The sequence below is a fragment of the Agelaius tricolor genome, unplaced genomic scaffold (genome assembly GCF_023055355.1).
Source record: "Agelaius tricolor isolate 1412-34295 unplaced genomic scaffold, bAgeTri1.0.p SCAF_5, whole genome shotgun sequence".
NCBI classification, from domain to species: Eukaryota; Metazoa; Chordata; class Aves; order Passeriformes; family Icteridae; genus Agelaius; species Agelaius tricolor.
Genome location: NW_027269265.1, coordinates 21570584 through 21596192, shown reverse-complemented (window position 1 = coordinate 21596192; position 25609 = coordinate 21570584). Strand labels below are relative to the sequence as shown.

Sequence of the window (25609 nt, the reverse complement as noted above, 5' to 3'; positions counted from 1 at the left end):
TTTTAAGGTTCGAGGAATGAAGGTTACTTTTCAAAAGTTCTGAGCATAGCTTTTGCTAATAATTTTCTTCCCCTTTTTCTTTTCCACCTTTATTCCCAAAATAAAGGTGGCTATGTCTGTATCAGTAATCATGTCTTGACTTCCTCAGACCTTCTCTGATATACATATCAGACCTGGGATGAATTCAAGCTTGTGTCTGTTTTAACAGGCAAGACTGGCATTGTTCAGAAGGCACCTGACTTAAATGGAGAAGTCTATGGGCACTGCTTTCATTGCTTTGCTTCTCATTTGCTTTTGAAGCCATGTGTGGTCCTAGAAGACTGTGCTAGAGAGGACCAGCATTATGAGACAGTCATAGCCTCATTTGAGGCTACTCCACTTCGAGGAGTGGGTTTCAATAGGTATTTTGGCATATACTGAGGAGCCTTCAAGTTACTTCAGAGGTTTCTTGTAAAATGAGACTATGAGGCAAGAAGTGCTCTGCACATGGCAGATTTTACTGCTAGCAGAAACCTTGTTCAGTGAAACATGCAAATGTATCTTCTCTGACTTGCAGCAGGTGACTCTAAGAAACTATTTCTTGAAACTTACATATTTGAGTTATAGAATCAGGTTTTTTTGTCCAAGGCATTTTGCTTGCCTTCCTTTTTAGTGGTATGTTTTAAGGTAGGATCCCAAACATGTAGAAATATAAAAAAGCTTCACTGAACACACTGATGACAGGTCAGACCAGAACTGATGATAGCATCTTCTCCTTTACCAGGCAGTTTTAGCAGTTGGGAAGAAGTGCAGCATCTGTCCTGCAAACTGCACTGAAGCCTCTGTTGGTTTCATTAAAACACAAAGATTCATAGGTTATGAGGCCAGAAAAAGCCATTATGATTATCTAGGCTGATTTGCTGTATAATTAATTCTTGTCTCACTATGTCTTTTAGAGAAAACAAGATACTATTTTAATTTAAAATTTGCCAGCAGCAGAGAACACACTATAACCTGTAGTAAATTATTTCAGTATCAAATTACTCTCATGTAAAAATGAGTCATAATATTTTAAAATGTGAATTTCTCTAACTTCAATGTCTAGCCCCCAGATCTCTTTGTCCCTTTGTCACATACGTTGAAGACCTCTCTCTTGCCAAATTCCATTTTCTGCACAGGTACTTGTAGATTGCAATCAAATCCCATTTTACCCTCTGCCTGTTAAACAGACTGAATTTGAATGTTCTCCACTATGGGACATGCATGCCAGTCATTTAATTTTATTCCCTCCTTAATCTTGAACCTTTGGTTTAACAATTGAACTGTTATTATCAGAAGCTGCTTTAGCATTTCTCCATTCCTGCCAAGGATTCACATTGGTTTTACACTCAACCATTACTTCTATCCTTTTATTGTTATGAGAGTTCTGGTGCATTTGATTATACATCATGATGTTGATGTCCAAATGTGTCTGTCAATAATATTTCCAGTCACCTATGGAAACACTTCCACTTCTTCCATAAACGTGCTTTCTTAGATTTCTCAAGCTAGGTGTTTTGTTCTGGGTTTTTTAAAAAGAAAATAATTTAGAACAATGTTTTAATAGCAGAGATTCAGACTGGGGTGGATATGTTTATTTGTAAACACTGAACTCAGGACTCTTGTATCTATTCAGCAGCCTTCCTCATCTCGTCCCCAGGTCTTCCTTTTTACTTGCTTTCTTAGTCTCTTCATCCTTGGCCACAGATTCTTCATTGTTAGTCACTTTCTTGATTACAACTAACTTTATGTAATTTTTTTCTGGTTCTTTTGAAAGCATTCTTTCACAAGGATTCTCCAGCTGTGGTACTTGTATGATTAATGAAACAAAAAGCAGTCAGCATCACACCTCAAATAAACTCAGAGGCATTTCCCCGGAAAAGATGAGACCTATTACTGAAGTATCAAATACATCAAAGAGGGAGTATACACATACAGTAACCTGTATGTGGCTCAGCTATATGTGGGAGCTGCTTATGTGCATATGATATTCCCCCTATCAGCAACCCACAGAGATTGCTGAAAACAGCTCAGAATCATGGCTAGATACAACCCAGCACCACCTATCAATCAGTGTCTGCTCCTCTCATGTATGGGAAGACTGGGTCAAGATGCAGTTTAGAGGAGTGTTGGTTTGACCAGTTGTTAGTGGTATCTTATAAGGGCAGCTCTCCTTCCTTAGAATCATTGAAGCCATAGCTCATTCAGGCCTGGCATTCTCTTGCCCACCATAGCAACTCCGTGCTGTGGTGGAACCAAAAATGCAACGGCGCACCAGAATTGTAAGCCCTCATGGGCCTGGAGAATGGTCAATCCATGCACCTAGGATGGTGTCTTCAATAGTGGAGGGTGCAGGTGGTGTTTAGGAAGAGCACAGGACCGTGGCTGCTGCCAGTGGTGCATTCCCTGACATTCCTACAGCGCCCACTGCTGTAGGTTTACAATTGCTAGAAGAGGCACTCCTTCCTTTTTCCTTCAGTATCAGTTTGTGCACTTGCTGTCCATTGTTATTTCTGGTTCTTTTTGTGTCTTCTGTTGTACCCTACTTCCATGGTCTCCCCTGGCAGCAAGTACCAGAAGTTCACTACCCTCTGTGTAAATAAGTACTTCTAAAAATCCATTTTATGCTGATTTCGTACAAGTTTCAGCAAATGCCTCTAACTTTGTTATTGCTGGGTTTGGCAAAGAGCAGTTCCACATTAACCTTCTCCATCTTCTGTAAACTTCCATCATATTTTTCTCAGTCCTCTCCAAATATGAGCTTGGCCTTTTCAGCCTATCCTCATAAAGCATCCTGTTCCATCCTTTTAGTTGCTCTATTTCCTCTTTCTCCTTGAGAAGCAGAGACAGGACTTCATGCAGTGCTCAGAACTAAAGTCTGACTGAGGTGCACCTCATTGTCTGGGAAGAGAGGAGGCTCTAATGCACCCCCTTGCTGTGTCAGTGGAAGGAGGTGTATGGTCTCTCTAATGAGAGCATTTGACGTGATTAATCTGTAGAATAAAACTACTACAGTCCCATAAATTGAAAATGAATTTTATCCCTGTTGCAGATATTAATAGCCTTGATGTTTCTGATGCCTGTGTGAGGGCAGAGCACATTATTAGGAATTGGACCCAGTGACTGTGGGTCAATACTGTCCTCTGCTGGGAAGAGCTAGAGCTTTGTGCCATTTCTCCAAATGGGATTTAACAGCTGGCTTCACCTTTCAAGCGGCGTTTCGCCTTTGCAACAGGAAAATCTGACTGCACTCCTGAATTCTCCTTTACTGAGAATTCTGAAATTCTGAAAACTGAAATTCTCCTTTAATGCTTAGAGAAAGCTGGAATTTTTGCCAGCTATGAATGTATTGAATCGCGATTTAATTTGTTTTTTTAATCTAGAAGTTACCTAATCTATAAGCTTATCCCTCATTCTTTCTCTCATTTGCCTTTTAGTATTTACTGCATACACATTTCTCTGACTTTCCTGTTCTAATAGTAGAAGAAGTAACAATGCATATCTCCTTTCCCTTCTATTTCTGTAACAAACTGCTGGCAACTCATCCTGATAAGATTTTGAAAGCAGAAATCAAATATGTGTGTATATATATAAGCTATATGTGACAGACACAAAGTATTTTAGAATAATAACTCCTTAGAAGAAATTAGAGTCTTCAGTAGTTTCACTGAACAAGAATTCAATAAAAATTGTGCTAGTAGCAGAGGTGGTTGTACTTGCTGTACATGCCAGCTCTGCATTTAGCAAGTGTGGAAGGTGATTGAGAGGAAGTACAGTTTACAAGTATTTCAATTTTGTGCCTTCTCCAGTTCCTGCCTCTGTGAGAATGGCATGGGCCAGAGAAGAGTCTGCCTTCCAGGAATTCATTCTGAACCTGAGAGAAAGAGGAGAGTAGGAGGTCTGGACTCCTGAGTAAGCCAGACATGCTCAGGAGTGCTTGCCTGTTTGAGACTCTTCTCTTGGCTAATTTCAATCCATGTAGCAGGAATAGGCCCCAAAGTTCTGGTCCTTAACCCAGAGAAAGTGAGAGTCCAGGCACTGAAAATGTAGAGGTTTTTATGTGTTGGTTTCTTGAAGTAAGGGTAAGCTATAGAGATATTTCCATGGCAAGCTTGTGTCAGTAGTGATTTAAGATTTCTTGCTCAGAGAAATTTTAAGCCTTTGTTATTTTTTTCTTCAGGACCCACAGGGCAATCACTAAGAGTTCACAGCAACTTGCTGAAATTCTTTTGCATCTCTCTCCTGGTAGTTAAGTAGGCTATAGGAATAATAGAGAAATGACAGTGGTACCGAGTTCCCTGCTGTGGCTAGTAGAGATGGACAAGGAGGTTATACTTTGTTATGTATTTTGTATGGGATTTATGCAAATATAACAGCATGATACCAAACACACACTGGATTTTATGTACAGAAGCTTTTACAGCTGAGTGGGCCTGTGGTAGAGTTAATTGTTCTCACTGCCCTTCAGTTAAATATTGTCTTCTGACTGCTTATCTGATGTAAAGTCATTGCAAAGTACCCATTGCTGTCATTTCTATACACTCTTCTGGTTCAACTTGCTCCCTCTGTCATGATGTCAGACTCTTGCACTCTCTCCTTTCCTCTCCCCACTGCCTTTTGGGAAAAGTTTATCTCCCATGGCTGAAAGTAATTGGGGTGTTTGTATTGTATGCAGGATTGATGTATGATACTTTTCCTTGTGTCTGGCAGGTTGTTTATAAGAATAATGACATTCGTCTGGAGCTGTCTCGCTTGGCACGGATTGGTGATACTAAGATGAAGATCTATGGGGAAGTGAAATTCATATGTGAAAATGTGGCTACACTGGACCCCATCAGCTTCGAGACACCTGAGGCCTATATTAGTCTGCCTAAATGGAATACCAAGAGGATGGGCTCCATCTCATTTGATTTTCGAACCACTGAACCCAACGGACTGATCCTTTTCACCCACGGCAAGCCTCAGGAGAGGAAAGATACCAGAAGCCAGAAAAATACAAAGGTAGACTTTTTTGCAGTTGAGCTTCTAGATGGAAACCTCTACTTGCTGCTGGACATGGGCTCTGGGACCATTAAAGTCAAGGCCACCCAGAAGAAAGCCAATGATGGAGAGTGGTATCATGTGGATATTCAACGAGATGGAAGATCGGGTAGAGTTATAACTTTTTCTTAAATAGATTCATATTTCAGATTCAGACCTAGGGCTATGTATTAATTCCCAGAGCATTTAAAACCTGTTCAATATGAGTCACCTCCTTAACAAAGCAGAGTGTTATTCCAGTGGTGTTTATCCAGCAAGGCAAAGATGTGAATGGTTTTTGTTAAATGTTTTCGTTAAATGTGTAGTGAGAACTTTGAGTAGCACATCACAGAGGTAATCTATTAATATTTTATTCACAATCCTCAGGTATTCTGGACATATATTTGCAATTGCATGCATAGTTATGGTGATGATTTCTTTGTGGGCCACGGTAAGGTTTAAGGTCCTTCAGCACCATTGTTCTCAGCTTGAGAACTTCTTCCTGATCTACCTTGGGATTCAGCATTTGGGATCTTGTTGAGAGAAAAAAAAGATTAATGGACACAACCAGTAACAAAATTATGGCAACAGATCAATATTTTCATCCCATTCTGTTTCCTTTAGTATTCTGTGGTTTTGAGTTAGGTTTCATTACTCTTTTGAATGACCGATTCTAGTCTTAAAATCTGAGGCAGCATTCAGTGGATGTTTCTTTTCTTTCTTTGCAGCTTCTCATTTTCAAATACGGGCTTTAGTATTCTAAAAATACATTTACCATGCAATTGCCAAGAGATATTTTTATTGTTTCCAGTACTGAATATCAAGCTAACATTCTCATGATCTACTCTGAAATTGTGGAGAAAAATAAAAGCTCAGTTACTGTAGCTTCATCTAGAGAATAACAATTGTACTTGAATTTTTTCTGAACAGTTGGTATCTCAAAGCCTTCACTTCAAAAGGAATTTTGCTTACATTTGCTAGTGGATTTGAGATTTGTCTGGTGATCTCCAGATGATAGTTTTAGGCCCCTAATTTTATGTTTCTAGTTGCTGAACACCATCAGTATAGGGAATGCAGTGCTAGAATTTGCTTCCCTTGAGTTTTTGGAAGAGCTGACTTTGAGATACCATGCAAGGCCTAGCTGTTTGAACAGGTTTTTGCCTGAAGCTATTTTTCCTTTGATGATTTGTATTTGGCATGGTGCTCTGCTTGGACTTAATATGTGTGGTTATGTATTGCTATCTCCTAAAGACATCGATAGGAGCATTTTACAAAGGAAGCCATAAATAAATAAATGGAGCTTTGATTTCTTTAGAATTGCTGGAATTTAATTAACTTGTAGGGGTAAACTCAATTAGCTGTGTTTCATACTGACTTCAGTTTTGCTTGCTCCCTTGGGGACTGTGTCATCCCTGAAGAAGCAGCTGCAGAGGGAGAAGAGACAGAACTGACAGAGGCTCTGTGCAAAGAATGTTTGCAAAACCCTACCAAGAAGGACACGTGTTAATTTGGACACATACACAGGAGGCTGTGGCAGACACATTGCTACTTGATGGATGACACTGTAGGGCTGACTTGTTTGTCACTTGGCAGGGAGGTTTATGATGTTCTGGACACTGATTAGAGGTAACGGATTTTGAAACAGTTCTCTCAACAAGAAAGAACATGTTTGTATGATGTTTTGTCCTTTTTTTATTTTTCTTTTTTTTCCTTTTTGTTTTGTTGTGTTCCCTGCTCACAATGAATGCTTAATTAATGACTGATGTCTTGTGTCCTGAGAAAACCAGGCTACTGGCATTGATTTCTTCACATTGTACCCTCAGTCACTATTATTCAATGATACACTTACCCACTTTGGATAAGTGTGAGAAAGGAGTTCAAGACCTCTTCTTGTTTAGTCCTTGGCTTTTCTTCCACATGTGGACCAGATAATGGTTATACCCTGAAGATTTTCTCCCCCCAGTATAGATGACTGCAATTTGGAAACAGAACAATTAATTTACTTAATGGGGGCTAAAAACACCCTTTTGAGTTTAATAGTGAGTAACCTGCAAGTTCTGATTCTCATTACTAAAGCAGCAAGGCCTAAGTGTCATGCCTCTCTGTTTTTTTCCCATTTCTATAACAGTCCAAAACTTCAGGTTCTGCTGATCTAAAATAGCTTAAAAACCCAAATTTTCACTATTGCAGTGCACTAAGGCAGGGAAGCTTGGCAGTCATGCTCAGATAACCTCTGGCATCTCTAGTCCCCTTAGGCCTTGTGTATGCTTTGGTCTGTGTTGGCTGCCAGAGCAACAAAACCTGATTTCATCTTTCTACTCTGACAGAAGCTGGCAGTATGGACACAGACACCTAGCCTTTCTGTCCTTTATTAAAGGTCCTGTAACCTTTCTGTCCTTTGAGAAAGCTCCCAGCAGGTTCACAAAACCTGTCACAGTTTCTAGCTGGGGAACAGTGAGCATTTTATGCAGGATGATGTTTTTAGCTAGTCATCAGCTACAAGACATACATGACTGCCCACCTGACTAGGCACTAAAAATCTTACTAGATGGTTTGGTTTACAGTTGTGTCAGTGCACTATTTGGTGTGCTTGTTCTGCCCTCAGGGGGTGTTTTGGTCTGTTCTTCAGTCCAGCACCAAGAGGAGACGGCACTGCAGAGGAGATGCTTAGATGCTTCTGATTTTTCAAGATGGACTTGGATCTACTCTAAGCAGAGTGAAAACCAGGGGATTCTAGAGGGGAAAAAAAAAAAAAAAAAAGGATGTCAGCTTATGCAAGTGCTACTTTCTAGGATCAATACAGGATTTCTCCATCTCAGCAGCTTGGTCTTAAAAGCACTGTTCATCCAAAGTACTGCCATCTCCTTGCAGGAGTTATTGCAGGGTACAAAACACTCAGAAATTTAGGTTGCTGTCTAGCCTATTTCTTGTTCACCATCTCACCATCTTTTTCCAGGTTTTACACTTCATATTATCCAATATTTCTTGTCTTTTAGGGGATTTCTTTATCTTTGTGGCATTTGCGCGTGTTCGTTCTCTCCACAGTAGCATCTGTCTAGAGCTCAGCCCTCCAGTGTTTTGGTTCTAAGCTTTAGAGTAATATGTACTCTACAGGCTGCTTTTGACAAATAGCAGTGGAGATTATGGACAGGGAGTTGTGTTCCTGTGGCTCCATGACATGCTGCCTGTGTGACTGTATGTGTGTTGTCACATTTTCTCTTTCCTTATTTTATAAAAGAGAAAATGCCTGTGGTGCTCCAGCTTGTTGATACAAAATGATTCATCAAATAACTGTGATTCTCTTTGAGCCTTTAATTTGTAATGCCTCTGTTGCTTCTGACACTCTGCTGCCTCTGATATTATTCCTCAATTATTGTGGAAAATCACACAGATGGAATATCTTGTGTCTGTGTCATACATGCAATTCTCTAAGAGGATACCTCTTACAACTGAAGAAAAGGTGTGTGTACACAACTGTACTTTCTTACAGAGACAATAGAGTTAACTCTATTAACTCTCCTTCCTTATTGTAGGGGTGTCTGATAAAAATCCAATGATGTGGAATTAATCTTAAAGCTTGGCTAGTGTCTCTGAAGACAGACTGTCTTAATGACAAGGCAATTCAATGTGATGATTTATAGCTAGGGAGAGCGAATTGCTGATTTTTAGATGAGTGTCTGGTGGGCAGATATCCCTATCACAGAAACTGCTGAATGCTCTTCAGAAGAATACAGTGTTCTGGAATGTGAGAGGTGTGCATTATGTTCCCTGCTTTTCTTTGGATGCACTGTCTGACCTTAAACAAGTCACTTTGCTTTTCTGTACCTGTTTTAAATATTCTGATTATATTTCTGTATTATATGTTCTGATTTTTTTATGTGCTGGGACAATTTCTTGAAATATATGAGAATGACCTCAAAGCAGTATTCCCACATTTGATTTGGAGCATATAGAAATTATCACAGTTTTAATAATAACTGTTGTTCACATCTAAGTTTGTCTCTCTCTCAATTTTCTTGCATAAAATGGAAACTAGAAAACTTTCTTTGTAAAGCTATACAATATTTTTTTTTGGGACAAACTTCTGGAGATTTCTAGTTCAGTTTAGACTTTCTTCAGGATTGTGTACAGTTGAGCTTTCAACGCTTTCACTCTGGTAAAGCTCTCTGAGGTTTCTCTTTTTGTGTTTGACCACTTTTGTGGTAAAAAAATGGGCTTTTCTATGGAGTTGGAGATTCCCTTATGTTGTTGCTTAAGAAAGGTACTCTCCCATTCAGTGGTCCTGTTGAGACTCTGCAAATCACAAATCACATTGCTCACTTGCTTCCCCTGGCCATGCCCCTCCCAGCTACTGCAAAGAATTCCCTCTGTTCTGGCTGGAACCAGGACACCCTACTACAGCTTGTGTCTCTTGCCACTATGGGTTCACAGTGCTAATTCTTGTTCAAGGTTCAATTTGTCTGCCAAATCACCCAGTCCTTTTCTGCAGAGTTGCTCCTTAGCCAGCTCGTCATTAGCGTGTACTTATGTGTGAGGCTTTGGTGATTCAGGTCTTGTAGGACTTTGTATTTATTGGTTTTGATTTACAACAAACACTGTTATCAGTCTGGTGCTCCACCTTACAATGGTTTCTCTAAATGGTAACCCAATGCTTCCTCCAATGCATCAGCCATTCTCTCCATGTCATTTACAAACGTGTCCATGTTGGTCCAGGTTTGGAGGGATTGGTGAAGTGTTTTCTGAAAGGGCTGTATAGTGGGGGTTTTTGCATATCTTTTTTCTCTCTAGTCTTTATGCCATCGAACTCCTGTGTGTTTTCAATAAGTTTTTGCTTTGCTGGATGAATACCATGGAATAATGCTCAAATTTTAAATGCTCTTATTTATCTATTGAATTATTATGCTTCTGACTTTCTAATGCAATTTGGGATATAGACACGTGATCAGTTGCTGCATAGAAGTACTTAGGACCTGTGGATCAGGAGGAGAGGGAGCTGTGTGAAAGATACTGTTAAAATGCCATTTGGGTAGGAAAGAATCTTCACTCTCCTGTGCTGAACTTTAAACCTCACTCAGTTATTGGGAAAAAATGAACTGAACTGAGTCTGTAGTTGAAAGTGCTGATGTCTCCTTATCTTCCTCTTTTAGGTACCATATCAGTGAACAGCCGACGCACGCCATTCACCGCTAGCGGGGAGAGTGAGATCCTGGATCTGGAAGGTGACATGTACCTGGGTGGGCTGCCAGAGAACCGGGCAGGACTCATCCTTCCCACAGAGCTCTGGACAGCAATGCTGAACTATGGCTACGTGGGCTGTATCCGAGACTTGTTCATTGACGGCCGAAGCAAGAACATCCGGCAGCTGGCAGAGGCGCAGAATGCCGCCGGGGTCAAGTCCTCCTGCTCCCGCCTCAGCACCAAGCAGTGTGACAGCTACCCCTGTAAGAACAATGCAGTCTGCAAGGATGGCTGGAACCGCTTCATTTGTGACTGCACTGGCACTGGCTACTGGGGTAGAACATGTGAGCGAGGTAAGTTGTGTGTTCTGACTTCAGGTACACAAAGCTGAAGGTGTGCATGAGAACAAGAACAAAATCCAGTGTTCTCATAACACTCTCCCCCTGCCCTTGTCGGTTCCTCCTAATGCTAAGTTCCATTCCCCACAGTCAAAAAACTTTCTTCTCTGATTTGTTTCCTTCCAGTTTTTTCCACTCTCATTTCATGAACTTACTTGGCCACTTCCCTCCCTAAGCCTTCTGAAGATCCTGTGTTCAAGTCCCAGAGTTTCATTAGCTAATACGGTTTGTCTCCTGAGGTGGAAAATGCAGCTGCATGTGAGAAGTCTCAAACAAATTACTGGAAACTGTACCAAGTGTGAAATCTAGTTATGAAGCTCTTTCCTTCACGAGATGAATCCCAGTTCTATCTGGGCTTCCTCTTTTTTTTTTGTCTAGTAGAATTTCTTTGATGGCTGTTTATGAGTAAAGCCAGCTAATGGGATAGTGTTAAAAGCAGCATGTCTCCAAGTTCATCTCTGGTAAGGCAAATCTGGAAGAGATTCATGGGAGAGTCTCTGCATCTTGTTGATACTCATACAGATTGTGACTTAAAGACAGATGATTTGGAGATATGAGGCCCAGGTGATGCACGTGTAGGCAGGCACATTTTCTACATGTTATAGATCACATGGAAAGGATTTACCAATGTAAGATACTTGAACTATGTATTTCTCAAGTACATAGGTAGTTCCAATAATTATTGTTGTCTTTATTATGTTGCTGCCACCATCAGAAAGAAGTAGGTGAGTGGTTTTACAGAAAAAGATGGGGCTAAGATCAGTTCCAAAGCACTCCCACCTCCCTAGAAGGTGTTTTCTTATATATTATTTTTATATTTCTGTTAATATTTGGCCATTAGCATTGCATTCAGGCTAAACTGCATTCACAGTACACCAAAGAAATAACAGTAAACCATTAACAGAGTCTTAGGGCTTTCAGTCCCTTCTTTATATCACCTCACTTGGCACCATGGTGATAGCGTGTGTCTTAGAACTCAAAATTCGGATATTTTTGAACTTGCGCTATAAATATTTGAGCAACATCTTTCCCACTTAGTGCATTTTTTAATATTAATCATAGTAGCATGCCACTTATGAGGAAAAACATGAAATTTAGCTACAATGCATAAAATATTAGGCATAATTGAGATTTGGAATTTATTCATTCTACAGAGGATTTTCTTCACTGCAGAAATTTTTTGTTAATGACCAGAATTCTTCCTATATGGATAGGATTTTTAGGTTTTCAAGTACAAGATCTGTGATTGTTTATAAAACTGCTCACAGCCAGTAATTCATTGCATACTGCCCTAAGCAGCAATAGTGGTTAATTCCCAGTGGGCCTTAAAACAGCTGAAGCATCAACACTGCCATCCGTGCTGGGGGAACATGGGTGAAAATGTAAGATTCACGGGCATCAGCTATGCCAATGTCAGCTCAGCTGTTCTCTCTTTGGAATACATGGGATTTGAAAATTCTGGAAAACATAAGATAGAAGTTTTCTTGGCCATAGCCTTGGGAATTTTTTTTGCCAGTTGTTGTGTGATTAGGTTTTTATATAAACATGATAAAGGGAAGCCTTACCATAAATGTATCATTCCCCCCAAAATTGCATGTGTTTGCCCTTGGTCTCTGTTTAGTATTAGGAGTGACCAGCTCTGATTGAAGCCTTTGTGCAGTCTGTCTCGTGTCCATCTCCTAGGCCTGGCTCTCAGAAGAGAATCCAAAGCTAACAGTGACATAAAGAACAGGGTTCATGTCATGAACCTTTATATAGCGATGTTATTAGCTTTTACTATTTTTGTCAGTGAAAAGAAATCAGTAGATTAAAGGCATGTAAGCATTTTAATTTGGGAGAAAGGACTATCAAGTCAGGCCTGAGATCCGTAACTTGGCTGTGCTCTGGTGTGCATCAGTCTGAATTAGGGAGATACATTTATGAATTAATGTCTAGCATGGGAACTTGAGGTCATAATAAATATATTTTAGAATCCGAGTGTATTTAAGGTGAACAAAACTGTGATGAAACAGTTCAGGACAGTAAAAAAGATGTATGCAAATGTTCTAATCCTGAGAAACTAATTTTGTCTAACTAGAAACCACAGACCCGTTGCTGCTTTAGTCCAGTGTCAGGCAAAACATGGCACTATAATCCCTGATGCTCCTTGGCAATGTGAGAAGCAGCTCACAGGGAATAAATATTTGAGACTGGGTAATTGAAAAAAATTGTACAAGTTGAAGTACATTTGAGTCCAGAATATTTATGTGGTGTTACACAGGAGCTTTATACGGCTCTGATATAAATGCTCAATGTCAACAACTGCCTTAGTGCCCACTGATTTTGCCTCCATAAGCAAAAAGCATTGCAGGCTACCAATGATGCTTTTCATTCTCCTGGTCTGACACCCAAGGATTACTTCAAGTCCTGATTACATCTGGTCTGTGATTCTAATGCTGTTGGAAGGAGAAAGGTTGAGATGGAGCCTGGGAAGGGAATCAAAGTGAGGGATGCTGCCATGCCACAGTGCCACTGCTGTGCAGTGACTGATGAGCTGCCCCAGGAGTGGGGGGACAGCCAAACTGGTGCATAAGGGTAGGAATGAAGAAAAGGAGCAGGGTAGATCTTCTAACGTGGGACAGCTACTGGCCCACTTTTCCAGTTTGCCATCCCTCACTCTGTTTTCTTACACTTCTGTCCTGCTAGAGGACGAATGTGACTCCTGCAGCCCAAGATGTATGATCAAGGGTTAAGGGGCAGGGGAGCCTAGAATGAAGAATCTCCTGTGCTTGGTAACTATCAGGAAAATCAGTCTTTATCACAAAGCAAAGCACATACTTAACATTAGTTAAAGTACTAAAAATAGGAAGGACATACGTACAACTCTTCGAAGAGAAGCAGATATTTAATTTGTTGTTGATGGTAAAGTCTACCTCCCACCTTCCCAGTATAGGATTTCTACATTTATAATGCTGTATTTCTCATAAATTTTATACTTTGTGATATGAAGGACATGATACATTTAAAATGGACTAAAAAGGACATTAATTGTGTCAGCTAGAAAAGAAGTCTGGGTTCCTTTTATTCATGGTGAAACAATACAAATACATAGTATTCAATATGTCACTTCTATCTAAAGCCTGCGGGGGTTTGTCTTGTCAGTGAAATAACACCTCTGTATATTCAGCCAGTTACACTGGATGCAACAGAGACTTTGGTTACAGTGGTCTGCTCAAGGCAGTGCTTTTGTGCAGATAGAGAAACATTGCTGTAACTGGAGTTTGACAGGGAAGAGAAAGAAAACTGCTGCCAAGGCCTCAAATTCATTCTTACAATTCCAGTATGTAGTCATTATTTTGGTATTGGCAGTGATGTAAGCAGACAAAGGTGTTAGCAGTCTGAAAGTGTCATGGTTTCTAATAGTAATGTAGTTTCTCCTTGGGTTATTGAAATTTCATGGAAGAGATGTGGCAAGACATGGAAAAGACCAGACTGTGCTTTCATGGGCCATAAGGGCTCAGTGCCAGGCTGTGAGGCTGAGCAAAGGCAGCAGCAAATGCTGGCAGTTATCTTGATATGGTCCCCATTTCACCCCTTCCACCAGAGACTGTGATGACCAGGTAACACACTGTTATTTTCTTAAATCCTTGCTTCTCATCCTCTGTCACCTTTCCATAATGGTTCTCTACTAAGCAGTCTAGCTCAGTGTGACTATGTTACAAATATAGTAGAGAAAGGCAAGGAAAAGAGAAGAAGCTAACAGACAGGACACAATTCCTCCTGCAAGTGATGCTCTGACTGCTTTGCAATGTGGTAATGATCTCACCTCCCCTGCTCCCTGAGCTGTCTTGCATTGCTCTTAAATATGGTGAAAAGAAAGACTTAATCATGCCAGAAAGACTCCTAAACTTAATTTAGTTTTGGATAGCTCTTAAATGAATCACAGGCACAGTGAAGTGGATTTATGATGAAAGTTATAATTGCAAGTGCATGCTGAGACTTTTTACTGAGTTTGCTAGTTTTGGGTTGTGGTGTGCTGGGCATTAGGGAAAAAAACCCCAAACCTTGGTGCTTGTACTGTTGGTAGTACTGAAACATTCTTGCATCTTAGAGTTTTAAAAAGAGTAGAGTACCAGAGAACAGTGTCTGCAGTGCAGCCTCTCTCTTCTGAAGTACCTCGTTTCAACAGGTCTGCTGTTCTGCTGGTCAGTTTGAAAAAAAAGGGCCTAAAATAGCTGAAATCCCATGGTCATGCTTCCCAAATGCTTTCTAACGATCAGATGCCAGGCAAACTTTGAGGTAATTGACAAAAAGATTCCTCCAATATGATGAATGCCATGCTTCTGTTGCATGTGAGCTGCCTGTCCAAACTGAGCCTAAGAGCAGTTAGGGTGAGTTGCAAGTCATGTCAGCAAGGGCTGGAGTACAGTTACAGACATGCAGGAGGGTGGGAAGTGTGGGTTTGTGCAGCAGTTGTGAGGGATCTTTGCTGGGTCTTTTTAAGTACTTAATGTCTTCTTTACCCTTTGCCTTGTAATTTGTTAGTGTTTGACATCAGTTGCATCAGGTCATTGCAACTCCCTGTTAAGTGCACTTAAGATGATAGAGGTATGATAGAGGTAGGAGCTGGTATCTGGCTCATGGAGGATGATGTACTCCTTAGCTGTGATTACAAAGTACCCTGGACTTTTCTGAAAAGGACCTCAAAGCCCTGGCATTAACTAAGCAGGAGGAGGAGAATGTGAGTTGAATTCAAATTAGCTGTTTTCTGTAGCTACAATGGAAATGCCTTGGGCTCAAAAGGATGCATGAGGTCTGTTTGGTGGGTCTTGAAAACTCTCTGCAGCCTTTCCCTCTACTGAAACACTGTGAGAGTGGCTACAGAAGACAAGAGCGCAGGAAGGACACTAAGCAAAAGACAACTGAAAATCAGATAATTTTAGGCCAATGAGAATCAAATGCTGTTGATCAGTCACTTTTTAACATTTTCTCCTACTTAAATGATTTGACTGCAGTTTTCTTGATTATTTTTTTAAGAAGTATATAATATTGGAAAAGGCAGGATGGTATGAGACTTCTGATCATTTAAGAGTGAAATAAAACACGTTGAGGTTTAGATTTTAAACCTCAGAAGGTATTTTCTCAGAACTGGACACAGCCCTAGTCCTTTCCAGGGAAAGGGGGGGAAAAAAAGCTTGTTCCAGCCATCTCCTTTGCTGAGCAGCATTCAGTGTTTATTGCAGAAAGACAGAAATATCCCATTCTGGTTCTTCTCCCAGGGGCTGGAACCAGTGCTCGTTTCTGTTGGCTTACAGATGGACAGCTAACATCCTGAGCAAAGCAGCCTTCTCCTGTGTTTTGTGGTAAACTCTCTGTGAGCAGCAGCACATCTGCTGTTAACAACGGTGATGTTGAGCATAGGGCTGCACATTTTATTATCTGCCAAGTACCTTTGCAGCAGTGTTTACTAAGAACAATTTAATGACAATACACTTCTTCCCATTATGTATGCAATGAAGGGAGATGTTGTAAAATTACTGGTAATAAGAAATGCTACAGAACCATTTACTGCACAGGATAAGTGCTGCGTACTTTGCTGTCTCAAGCACAGGTAGCTGGTTAGATTTCTTTTTAATTTTAGTGAAGATGTTTGATGATAATCACATCTTAGAAGGTTTGTTTAAAGCAACTCATAAGTGTTGATGCTTTTTGGACTGTCCAGACCTTCTGAGTATGCAGTGAAATGCTAGATAACTGCTGAGAATAAATTTTCCTATAGGACTGATGGTTCCCAGGAGAGATGGACACATTAGGAGAAAAGTCTTTGCTGTAATGTTTTTAATTCTTTTAATTCTTGTTTGATCTTGAACGGTCAAAGACTTAAGAAAATAAAAACATCAGAATAATTATTTTGATTTCATTATATAAAGTAGGATGTTAGAATATAGGTCTGTTCTAGACCTCATCTGTTCACTGACTTACTAGTACCAGAAAGGTCCCTATTTTACAGTTTCCCAAATTGTTGCCAAACTGCAGAAAAAAATTCTATCTAAATTTAGCAAAAAAATTCCATACAATCCCTTCAACGCCCATCTCAATTTGTTTCTCACTAATTTTATGGTAAAATTTCCATTAAACGTGATCTGAAGAATGTTGATTTTCCTAAGAGCATTTTATGTGAGAAGTTAATTTTCTCACTTGCCATCAATCTATTCGTAGCACTTGTGGCTGATCCCTTTGTGGCTGGCCCAGACATTTACTACTGTGGAAAATGCTGTTCATAGTCCTGCTCAAGAAACACCTGGCTTTATGTGATTAGCTCCCTTGTATCTCTGCTTAGAGACGGACTGTCAGACCAGAAGGCTACTGTTTGTTGCATAAGTGCTGGATTATTTTGCTTATTAGGCTTTTATGTATCCTCCATCTTATAATTCTTTCCTTATCTTCTATGGGATACTTCTGTGCTAACATTCAAACAATTCCCTAGATGCTCATTAGATGTTGTGCTAGCTCCAATAAGGACAGTGGGCCAAGGTGGGCTTTTAAGGGAAGAGAAACAATGTAAAGGAACAAGTTAAAAGTCTCTCACTTTTGTGGATTTACATTATGATCCTTACCACTCATTATAATTTTTTTGTCCATAGATACATACATTCAGTCAAAAGCCACTCTGAATGTATGTGCTTTCCAGGACCAGTAACTGCATTTGTTGCACTCTAATGCCTTTGTGGTATCCACAGTACAGAAGAGTGTGCAGTTAATTCTCAGTCAGGGTGATTACATCTGCTTGGGAAAAGACCATGTCATGGGTTTTATGCTGTTGAACTTTAGCTTCGAAGAGTCTCATTGATGTGACAATCTCCAACAGCATCTGCTGAGCAGCTGGAAAATCTGAGAGCGTATAAAAACCAACTGATTGTCTCTCCTGTATCGTATAATGTTATGGGTATGATTTTTTAATCCATATGCTCCTCCTGTTTCTCCATCCTGATTCCATCATCATATGCTTTTGATATTTAAGGCCACTCTTGACTTCCGTGCTGCATGTGAATTTGTTACACTCCAGGTGCTCTTCATCTCATCTGAATATGTTAGTTGGTGGCACAGAAGAAGATAATTTCTGCTGTTTTCCTCTAAAATTCTGTACTTCTGGCTGTTTATTGCTGAGTGTAGCTTTCATAAGGTCCTTCCAGTTCAAGAAATATGATTACCCAAAACTGTATGATTTTGTGTACTGTCAACTCCTGTAAGGAACACTAGAACAACAACAACAAAAAGAGTTGTTGATGGGTAGGTAAGAACGTTTGATTAATGCTTACAGAAATAATACTTTTATTAGTATAGGCCTCTTGTCCAGGACCAGTATTATAGTGATGGTTTTTGTTTCTCTCGTGGTTTATAAATGACAGTTCAGAACAATGGTTTCTCCTTAATGTAAGCCACAAAATAAGTCAAGGCACAAAATGTTGTTCAGATAACTCAGATTGAAGGACAGCTTGTCACAGCAGGTCAGTTTTGCCTGAATATCACAGTGTCATGGTTTAACCCCAGCCAGCAACCGAGCCCCAAGCAGCTACTCACTCCACCACCAGCAGCATCAGGGAGATAATCAGACTCATGGGTTGAGATAAAAGCAGTTTAATAGGAAAAGCAAAAGCCATGCATACAGGCAAAGTGAAACAAGGAATGTGTTTACCACTTGCCATGGCAGGCAGGTGTTCAGCCATCTCCAGGAGAGCAGGGCCCCGTCACCTGTAACAGTGACTTGGGAAGGTAAGCACCATCACTCCAAATCTCTCCCTCTTCCCCCCACTTTCTATTCTGAGCATGATGATACATGGTCTGGAATATCCCTTTGGTCAGTTGGGGCCACCTGTCCTGGCTGTGTCTCCTCCCAGCTTCTTGTGCACACTGAGCCCCCTCATTGGTATGGCAGGACAGACAGCAGAAAAGGTCTTGGCTCTGTGTAAGCCCTGCTCAGCAATAACAAAAACATCTTTATGTGGTAAAGACTGTTTTCAGTACCATTCCAAAGCATAGTCCCACACTACTCACTGTGAGGAAAATTAACTCTACCCCAGCAAAAACCAGAACACAGGGGAAGGCAGATTTACTAAAAACTTAGATCATATGAAGAGGTAATTCATCATGAAGGAAGGAAAATACATTTTTACCTTTTCATTATATCTTTTCTGGGTTACTCCGTGCAGGACACATGGATGATGTGTTATGATCCTCCCCCACAAAGACAAGAATAACACACATTCTTGTTAATAGATCTTTTTGGGTGGATTACAGTGAAAGGACACTGAATGGTCAGTGCTTCAAAATATGCATGTAGCAGTTTTGGTTATTACTATCTGTAGTAATATAGCAGCATGAAAGCATAAAAATATTACTTAAGAAAATGAATAGGGAAAAGAAAGCAAGAGAAAGAAAGGATAAGAATAAAAAGATACATTATTGCCATCTGTAAATTCTTTTTTTAAAAATAATGATCTTGATCCATCTTGATCTGTTAGGGTATTGGGGAAGACACCAACAAAACACCAAGTCCAATGGGTTAAAGTAAAGTACACTCTGACTTTATGAGAATACTCAGGTACCTCCTCTGGGAGGAGGAGATTTCAGTCCTCTGGTGGAACGCCACAGAAATTAGTCTGGGGATGCTTTGAGGGTTTTTGGTGGTTTATGTTCCCTTCTCAGCTGCCTCTGACATCAATAGGTCTAAGTGTGAATGTGACCCTCCCCTGGAGGAGGGGTTGGGATGTGTGAGAGAGGGCAATTTGGCATGATAAAAGACACCATTCTCTCTCCAGAAGGTCTGCCTCTGGTCAGCCTCAACGCCTGGTTTGCAGCCTCCAGGCGCAGAGACAGTTCACCCCTCTGTCATATGCAGACTAGGCATTACACAGACAAAAGCTCCCCTCCTTCCTCCAGGGGTGCAAACCTGCCTTAGCAAAGCACCGTGGCACCTCCCCAAACGGGCAAATGTTTTGAGTCAGTAATCATTATTAGTCAAGTCTCACAGTATGTCACATGGATGATTCAGAGTGAACTTAGTATGAATATGCACCACATCTGTTGTGATTTGTCCAGAGACTGACTGTTGACACTGGGTTCAAGAATTGCTTCAGACTACCTCTGTCGTTGAGTCTCTTACAGCTTGGTGGCTGAACTCAGTCCCTGTGGCTTTATACCCCACTTCCTTTCCATACCCTCCAATCAGACCAGTTTGTGTTTCTGCTGAGACTACCAATTGTCTGTACAATTAAAGGGAACATCTTGATGGAAGAAGCCAGGATGAAGTAGATTCATTTGTCATGAAAAATTATTTCCAATATTTAAAATTACTATATAGACCTTGGAGATGTTATCTGTGAAATTAGCTTTCTCTATCTCCCTGCTTTGCCTAGTCAAAGCCATCATGCTTAAAGGCAGGCACTGGCACAGTGCATTTTCCATCTCATTTCTTTTCCTCTATTCATCTCAGGGGGAGAGGAAAGACTTGGCATTCATGATGCTCCCTTAATTGACTCTTTCTGCATGTGGAGATAGGCAGTCGTCCCTTGGACACTTTGATTGATTGGATGAGGCTATTATGTGATATGGAAAAGATATGCAGCAGCACAGCCAACACCACAAGCATAGAAAGATCTTATTTGGTGGTGTATATTGGCTGCCCCCAGTGTGCTTGCTTTGTCTGTCTTGTCTCAAATGCAGTTATCTCACAGAGCAGCCCACAGGGTGGTCCTCGTGAATCCACTGCCACTGGGTACCAGACTCCAAGGCATGGCCCTCCAGAGGGAAACCCTTCTCAGTCTCACTGCTAAGGCATCTGAGAATGTGTAAAGGAAAGATAATAGTCATCATTTTTATTTCTTCCTAGAATCCTTTTTTTTTTCCCTGGGTAATCGAGAACAAGAGGTTAAAATTGGAAGATAAGGTGCAGAAAAGGGAAACTGCATCCTGATGAATCAAATCCTAATATGAGTTTCAGAGCGACTTTCTGCTCAGTGATGATTATAGGCAGTGAGTTGGTAATAGATAAAACTTAGGAGATATCCATCACATTGAGGCAAAACTCCTCCCACTAAAAGGACACAGTAGCACGGAGGGTGTACAAGAAAAACAGCTCCATAATAAGTGCTGTTGGTCTCATGATGCTTCCATTTTTTTATGTCCTACAGCTTTTGACTTCTGAAGTTCTGCCTGTTTGGTTGAGGTCCTCTTGTGGTCAGCCTGGACCCTTTGGGTTACCTACCACACTAATCTTGTGTTCTTGTGAGCAACAGAATTTTTCCATTTCTGAACAAGGAGCAATTGTAATTCTTCATGTTGTGGTACTGCTGAAGGGAGCGAAAGGACAGGGAAGGTTGAAGGAGATTACTATTGGAAGTTGCACCAGTTTAGGATGCAAACAGAGTCATGTGGAATTAGTTCAGTCTGACTGCCCCAATACCCACAGGCCCTATTTCAAACTGCTGAGAAAGAAAAAATATGGTATTTTAAACAGTGATTTTTTTTTTTTTATCCACTACCTTTCATTAAATCAGTAAAATGGAAAATAACAATTCAGCCCCTCAGTTGAAAAGCATGTTAGATTGACAACTCTTGGAGCCCTAGGCTTGTACTTAGAATGAGAAATATATGGAGTACCTCTCCTTTATATACCTTAGTCATCTCTTGGAGAGGTATTTGCATTAGAGGTTCGGAAATAGGTCAGTCTTTCTGACTTGCCCAGTCTATGGTGGAGCTACAAAGTAGAAGGGTGAAAGGAGGAGCTCTTCTATAGCTCTGATTTCCTTTCCTTTGTGTGTGAAACTGTTGAAGACAGAGAGCCATGAGGCAGCTTAGTGCACCCAGCCTGGGGAGCAGAGCAAGGCTGGAACAAAGCAGAACAAAATGGAGTTTGTGCTGTGTGTATCATCTGCCACGTGAGGACAAGATCTCCCCCTGAGCAAGTGACTGGCAAAAAACATGTGTTTGCTAAAGAATGGGAAGGAAGCAAGAATGCAGAAATAGTCTCAAAAATTTTATAGTTCTGTAATTTTTTTTTAATCTCTCTGTTGAGAATCTTTGTGACCAAAGAGGAAAAAAATAGATTGAAGGAAAGGTTTTTGGCATACTAAGGAATTTCAAAATATCTAGAGCCTCTGCACGAATCTTATTGTACTGATTGTGGTTCCTAGAGGTGGAAGCCTAATAGTTCAGTACCCAGTCACAGAAATGTGCAGGTTTCCACCATTTTATTACCATTTCTCCAGTGAAGTTTTCTTCTGTTGCAGTCTGATTTTTTGATGCAAACCCCACAAATCACTACTACCCCAATTTCTGCCAATTTTCTTTATTCTACATTTGCATTTGATTGTTCTGTCCTCTTGGAGGACTGACCAATGATGTATTTTAACCTTTCTTTCCCTGTCAAGTGTTACTGGAGTACGATTTAGCACTGCATCCAAGGTGCTTGCCTCAAAGTTGTATTTTTAATAATTCCATCTTTTCTTCATGTTAAACATGGGATTGGTCATCAGGGTGTAAATAAAGTAAGGCACAGGTAATAGTTGTCAGTTCACTTTTCACTGGTCCCAGTCTGGTGCTGGGAGCACCACTGTGGTGTGAAGAAGCTGCCTTTGGCCTCCTTGGTGAAGGAGGTGGAGATGGTCCAGATTTCAGCAGGGTGGAGATTGACTCCTGTTTCAGGCTGCTGCCCTCCCTTTTACTGAGGTGACATCATGGTTCTGTATCTTGTTCAAATTCTTGTATACCAGATTCCTTCTGCCACCTTCCAGTATGATCAAATTTCACATTCCTGTCTGGTGCAGAAGAACTAAGAATGTCCTGAAAGATTTCTTGGGATGTGGGAAAAGGGGACAAGAAAAGGAATGAATAGAGCTTTGTTGAACAAAAGGCTGGTATTTTTTTGGGGGGAGAGGTGGGCATCATTTTACAGCCTGCAAGTTTTTTGGGTAATTATGGAAAATAAAAAAGGATTAAAGTAAAGAGAAACAAAAATTATTATGACATTTTTAAATGCCTCACTGTTTTCATTTTATCTTTTAATTTTTGTACTTAAGTCAAAGCACTTGGGCTGCTTTAAAAAATAATCAAAACATAAAGGGAGACTACAAATGGCCATGTCGAAGAGTAGTGAATCCAACAGACAGAAGGACTTGTGTCCAAATAAGAAAGGCAGAAAAGTGTGGGCTGGAATTGGTATTGACTGTGTAATATGCACAGTGCTAATGGACCTGCAGAAGAAACAGGAACATTGCAGCCATAAAGTGAAAACCTGGCTCACTGTGAATACAGATGAGATTGGGAAAAACAGTGCTTTTATGGGGCTGCTTTGGCACACATGGCCTCTTGAGCTCACCTGTTTATAAAGTCAGAGTGACAGGATGTAGATTAGCAATCAGTATCCTCATTTAGCCATTTCTCCCTGACTGATTTACACTGCTGTGATTTCTTTTTTCTTTTGTATTTTCCTTCTGGCTGGTGACGATTTGCTGAGCCCATCTATTCTCTTTTACACTGTCGTTTTTTCTAGAAGCTGTAAAAATCAAAATGCAGATCACTTACCTTTCTTTGTGTGTCTATGTGTGTGTTGCCTACAGTTCCTACCCTAGTCTGTGCCACCAGCCAAGGCTCAGTCAGTAAATCTTCCAGGAGAAGCAGCTTTGACACAGCTGCCATGTCCCTTTTGCTGTGAGTTGGTTTTCCTAGACACCTTTCACTCAGATTATGAAGAGGTGCTTGATCTATGTGCTCCATCAAACTGTTGGTCAATAAAATCCTATTTAACTGGGTGGCACCCATAACTTTCTTTTCCCATGTCGATCCCTTCAAGGGCAGTGTCCTGTTGGGCACTGAAGAGATGGTGCATGTCAGGAGCTGTAGTTCAGCATCTGTTTGGGTGCCTGCAGGTAACTGTGCTTTTTTCTGCTTCAGCATTGTTTCTGGATTACGCACTTGAGCAGTTTCCTGGGGAAGGCTGCCTAGGGGAGCTTCAGGGCAGGAGGGAAGAACACTCAGAAACAGCCAGGAGTGGGGGTCCTGGCATTAGGCTATTTGTGTTTGGAAATGAGATGTTTCCTGTTCTGGCAGTGACCTGTAACCCATTTGAAACATGGGTTGGCAATGGACTTTAGGCTGTTCTCTGCGATAGTGTTGTGGGGCCTGCCAAATCTCACAGTATTACCTCTCTCTCTGTAGAAGCCAGAGATAGAGGCTTGGGTGAATTTTTGTACCTCTGCATACAGATAACTCATGAAGGACCCTTCAAACTTAAAATGAGTAGATGAGGTCATAGCTGGGAGAAAGCCAGGAAGTTGTTGACATCTCTACCTGTCTTTGGGCTATTAGAATATGCTAAATAAATCCACATTAAACTATTAATAAGGATGCAGATTGATAATCCTATACAAACAAGTTCCATTTTTTCCCATATGCAGAGTATTTGAGATTGATATCATTATAATTTTATATTTTGGGAAACTGTGATATAGAACTATTAAGGCACCTACAGTAAGATTCAAGATTACAAATGTAATTAGCCACAGACCCTGACTCTGAGAAATTTCCTTTACTGGGATTTAAGTGTCTGGATCTAAGATATTGCCTAATTTAGTCACTAAACTCTTAGGGCACTAAGCTATTCTTTCCACCTTGAAAAAGCTATCTGATGTCTCTAAAATAATACTTGCAGATCTCTGCAGACATGATAATACAGTCCTGGGATATTTGGTTAGCAGTTTCTAGAGATAAATATTTATTGTGATAAGATAGAGATAATTCATATCAGAACCAGAGTTCCTTCATCTTCTCTTCCTCTCCTTTTTTCCCACTCAGAAGAGCACTCATGAATCACTTTGGTCTTTCAGCATGCAGTAATGAAAACCTTATTACCATACAGCTCCCCATGGGTCAGCCTCTCTCTTACCCAGCATTGCTCACTCAACTATCACTCCCCGTGTGTCTGATCAGAATCCAGGGGTGTCCAACTGACTACAACATGGAAGAAGTTAGTAGATGTGCTAATAAGGCAAATTGAAGTTGTATAAACCTTAACTTAAGGAACAAGTAAAGATTAAGAAAATGTTATCTGACAGTGAGAGCTAAAAACCAGTGATTTCCCATAGACCAGGGTAAAAGCACAACAAATGCTGTTACTGAGAAATCTTTGCAAAGCTGCCCTGCAGATGCTGTTCAGAAGCTGTGTTGCAGTGTATTGGGCACAGAGCATCCTGTGCTACGTTGTGTGTGGTGCTGTTTGCTTTGCAGGACCATCTGCTGCCTGCTACAGTGGCAGTACCTGCAGATGAGCAAGGAGTTGTGTCCCGTCAGTTCAGCATCTCTGCCAGGCTGGAGAGTAAGTCTGATCAGGGCTTCTCACAAAACAGGCCTTGACATAAATAGGACTTCACTAATCTGGTGCTTCAAGAAAGTATACAATGTAGACATGCCTTAGAATTCTATTTCTGGATTATATAAATATAGGCAAGTTCATTTTTCTGTGCCTTATGTTCCCCAGCTGCAAAAAAACCTCCCCAAAAAGCCAGATATTTAGGACTTTCCAAAATCATAAGAGGGTTGCAATGTGGAAAAATTCATGAATCACTAAGAGCTTCAGATTCTAGGATTAGAAAAGCTGAAGACCAGCAAAATCTGTACTTTTTGCTGGTATTTGATTTTCTGTATCATAGTTTTTCTTAATTTTAATAGACATCCTGCCATGAGAACAGGTAGAAACCTAACCTAATAAATGATACTTATTTTTGTGTTAGCTTACTAATTTTTCTTGACACAGAGTATTTTATTCTTCATCAGTACAGAAATGGGGGCCAGTCTTGGTGTTGTGTGTTAATAATTTGAGTTTCATCTCCCCAAAAGAACAACATTGCCTAGACCAGCAATGTGTATTAAAAATCTGTAAAAGTCAGCTATTTTCTTTTGAAATAGCAGTAACTTTCTGTCTTCTCTACTTTTCTACACCTGCAGTGCTATTGCGATCCTTG

The 25609-nt window shown here is 40.5% G+C and overlaps 1 protein-coding gene across 21 annotated transcripts in view; it reads left to right on the top strand.

Moving 5' to 3' along the window:
- Positions 1-25609, top strand: part of NRXN3 (neurexin 3) — a 967492-nt gene that overhangs the window by 294893 nt on the left and 646990 nt on the right. For all 21 annotated transcript variants that reach the window (XM_071426717.1, XM_071426711.1, XM_071426710.1 and 18 more), the window contains 2 exons: positions 4729-5167; positions 10185-10568. In XM_071426717.1, the coding sequence (XP_071282818.1) occupies positions 4729-5167; positions 10185-10568 (823 nt within the window). The remainder of the gene's footprint in view (positions 1-4728; positions 5168-10184; positions 10569-25609) is intronic.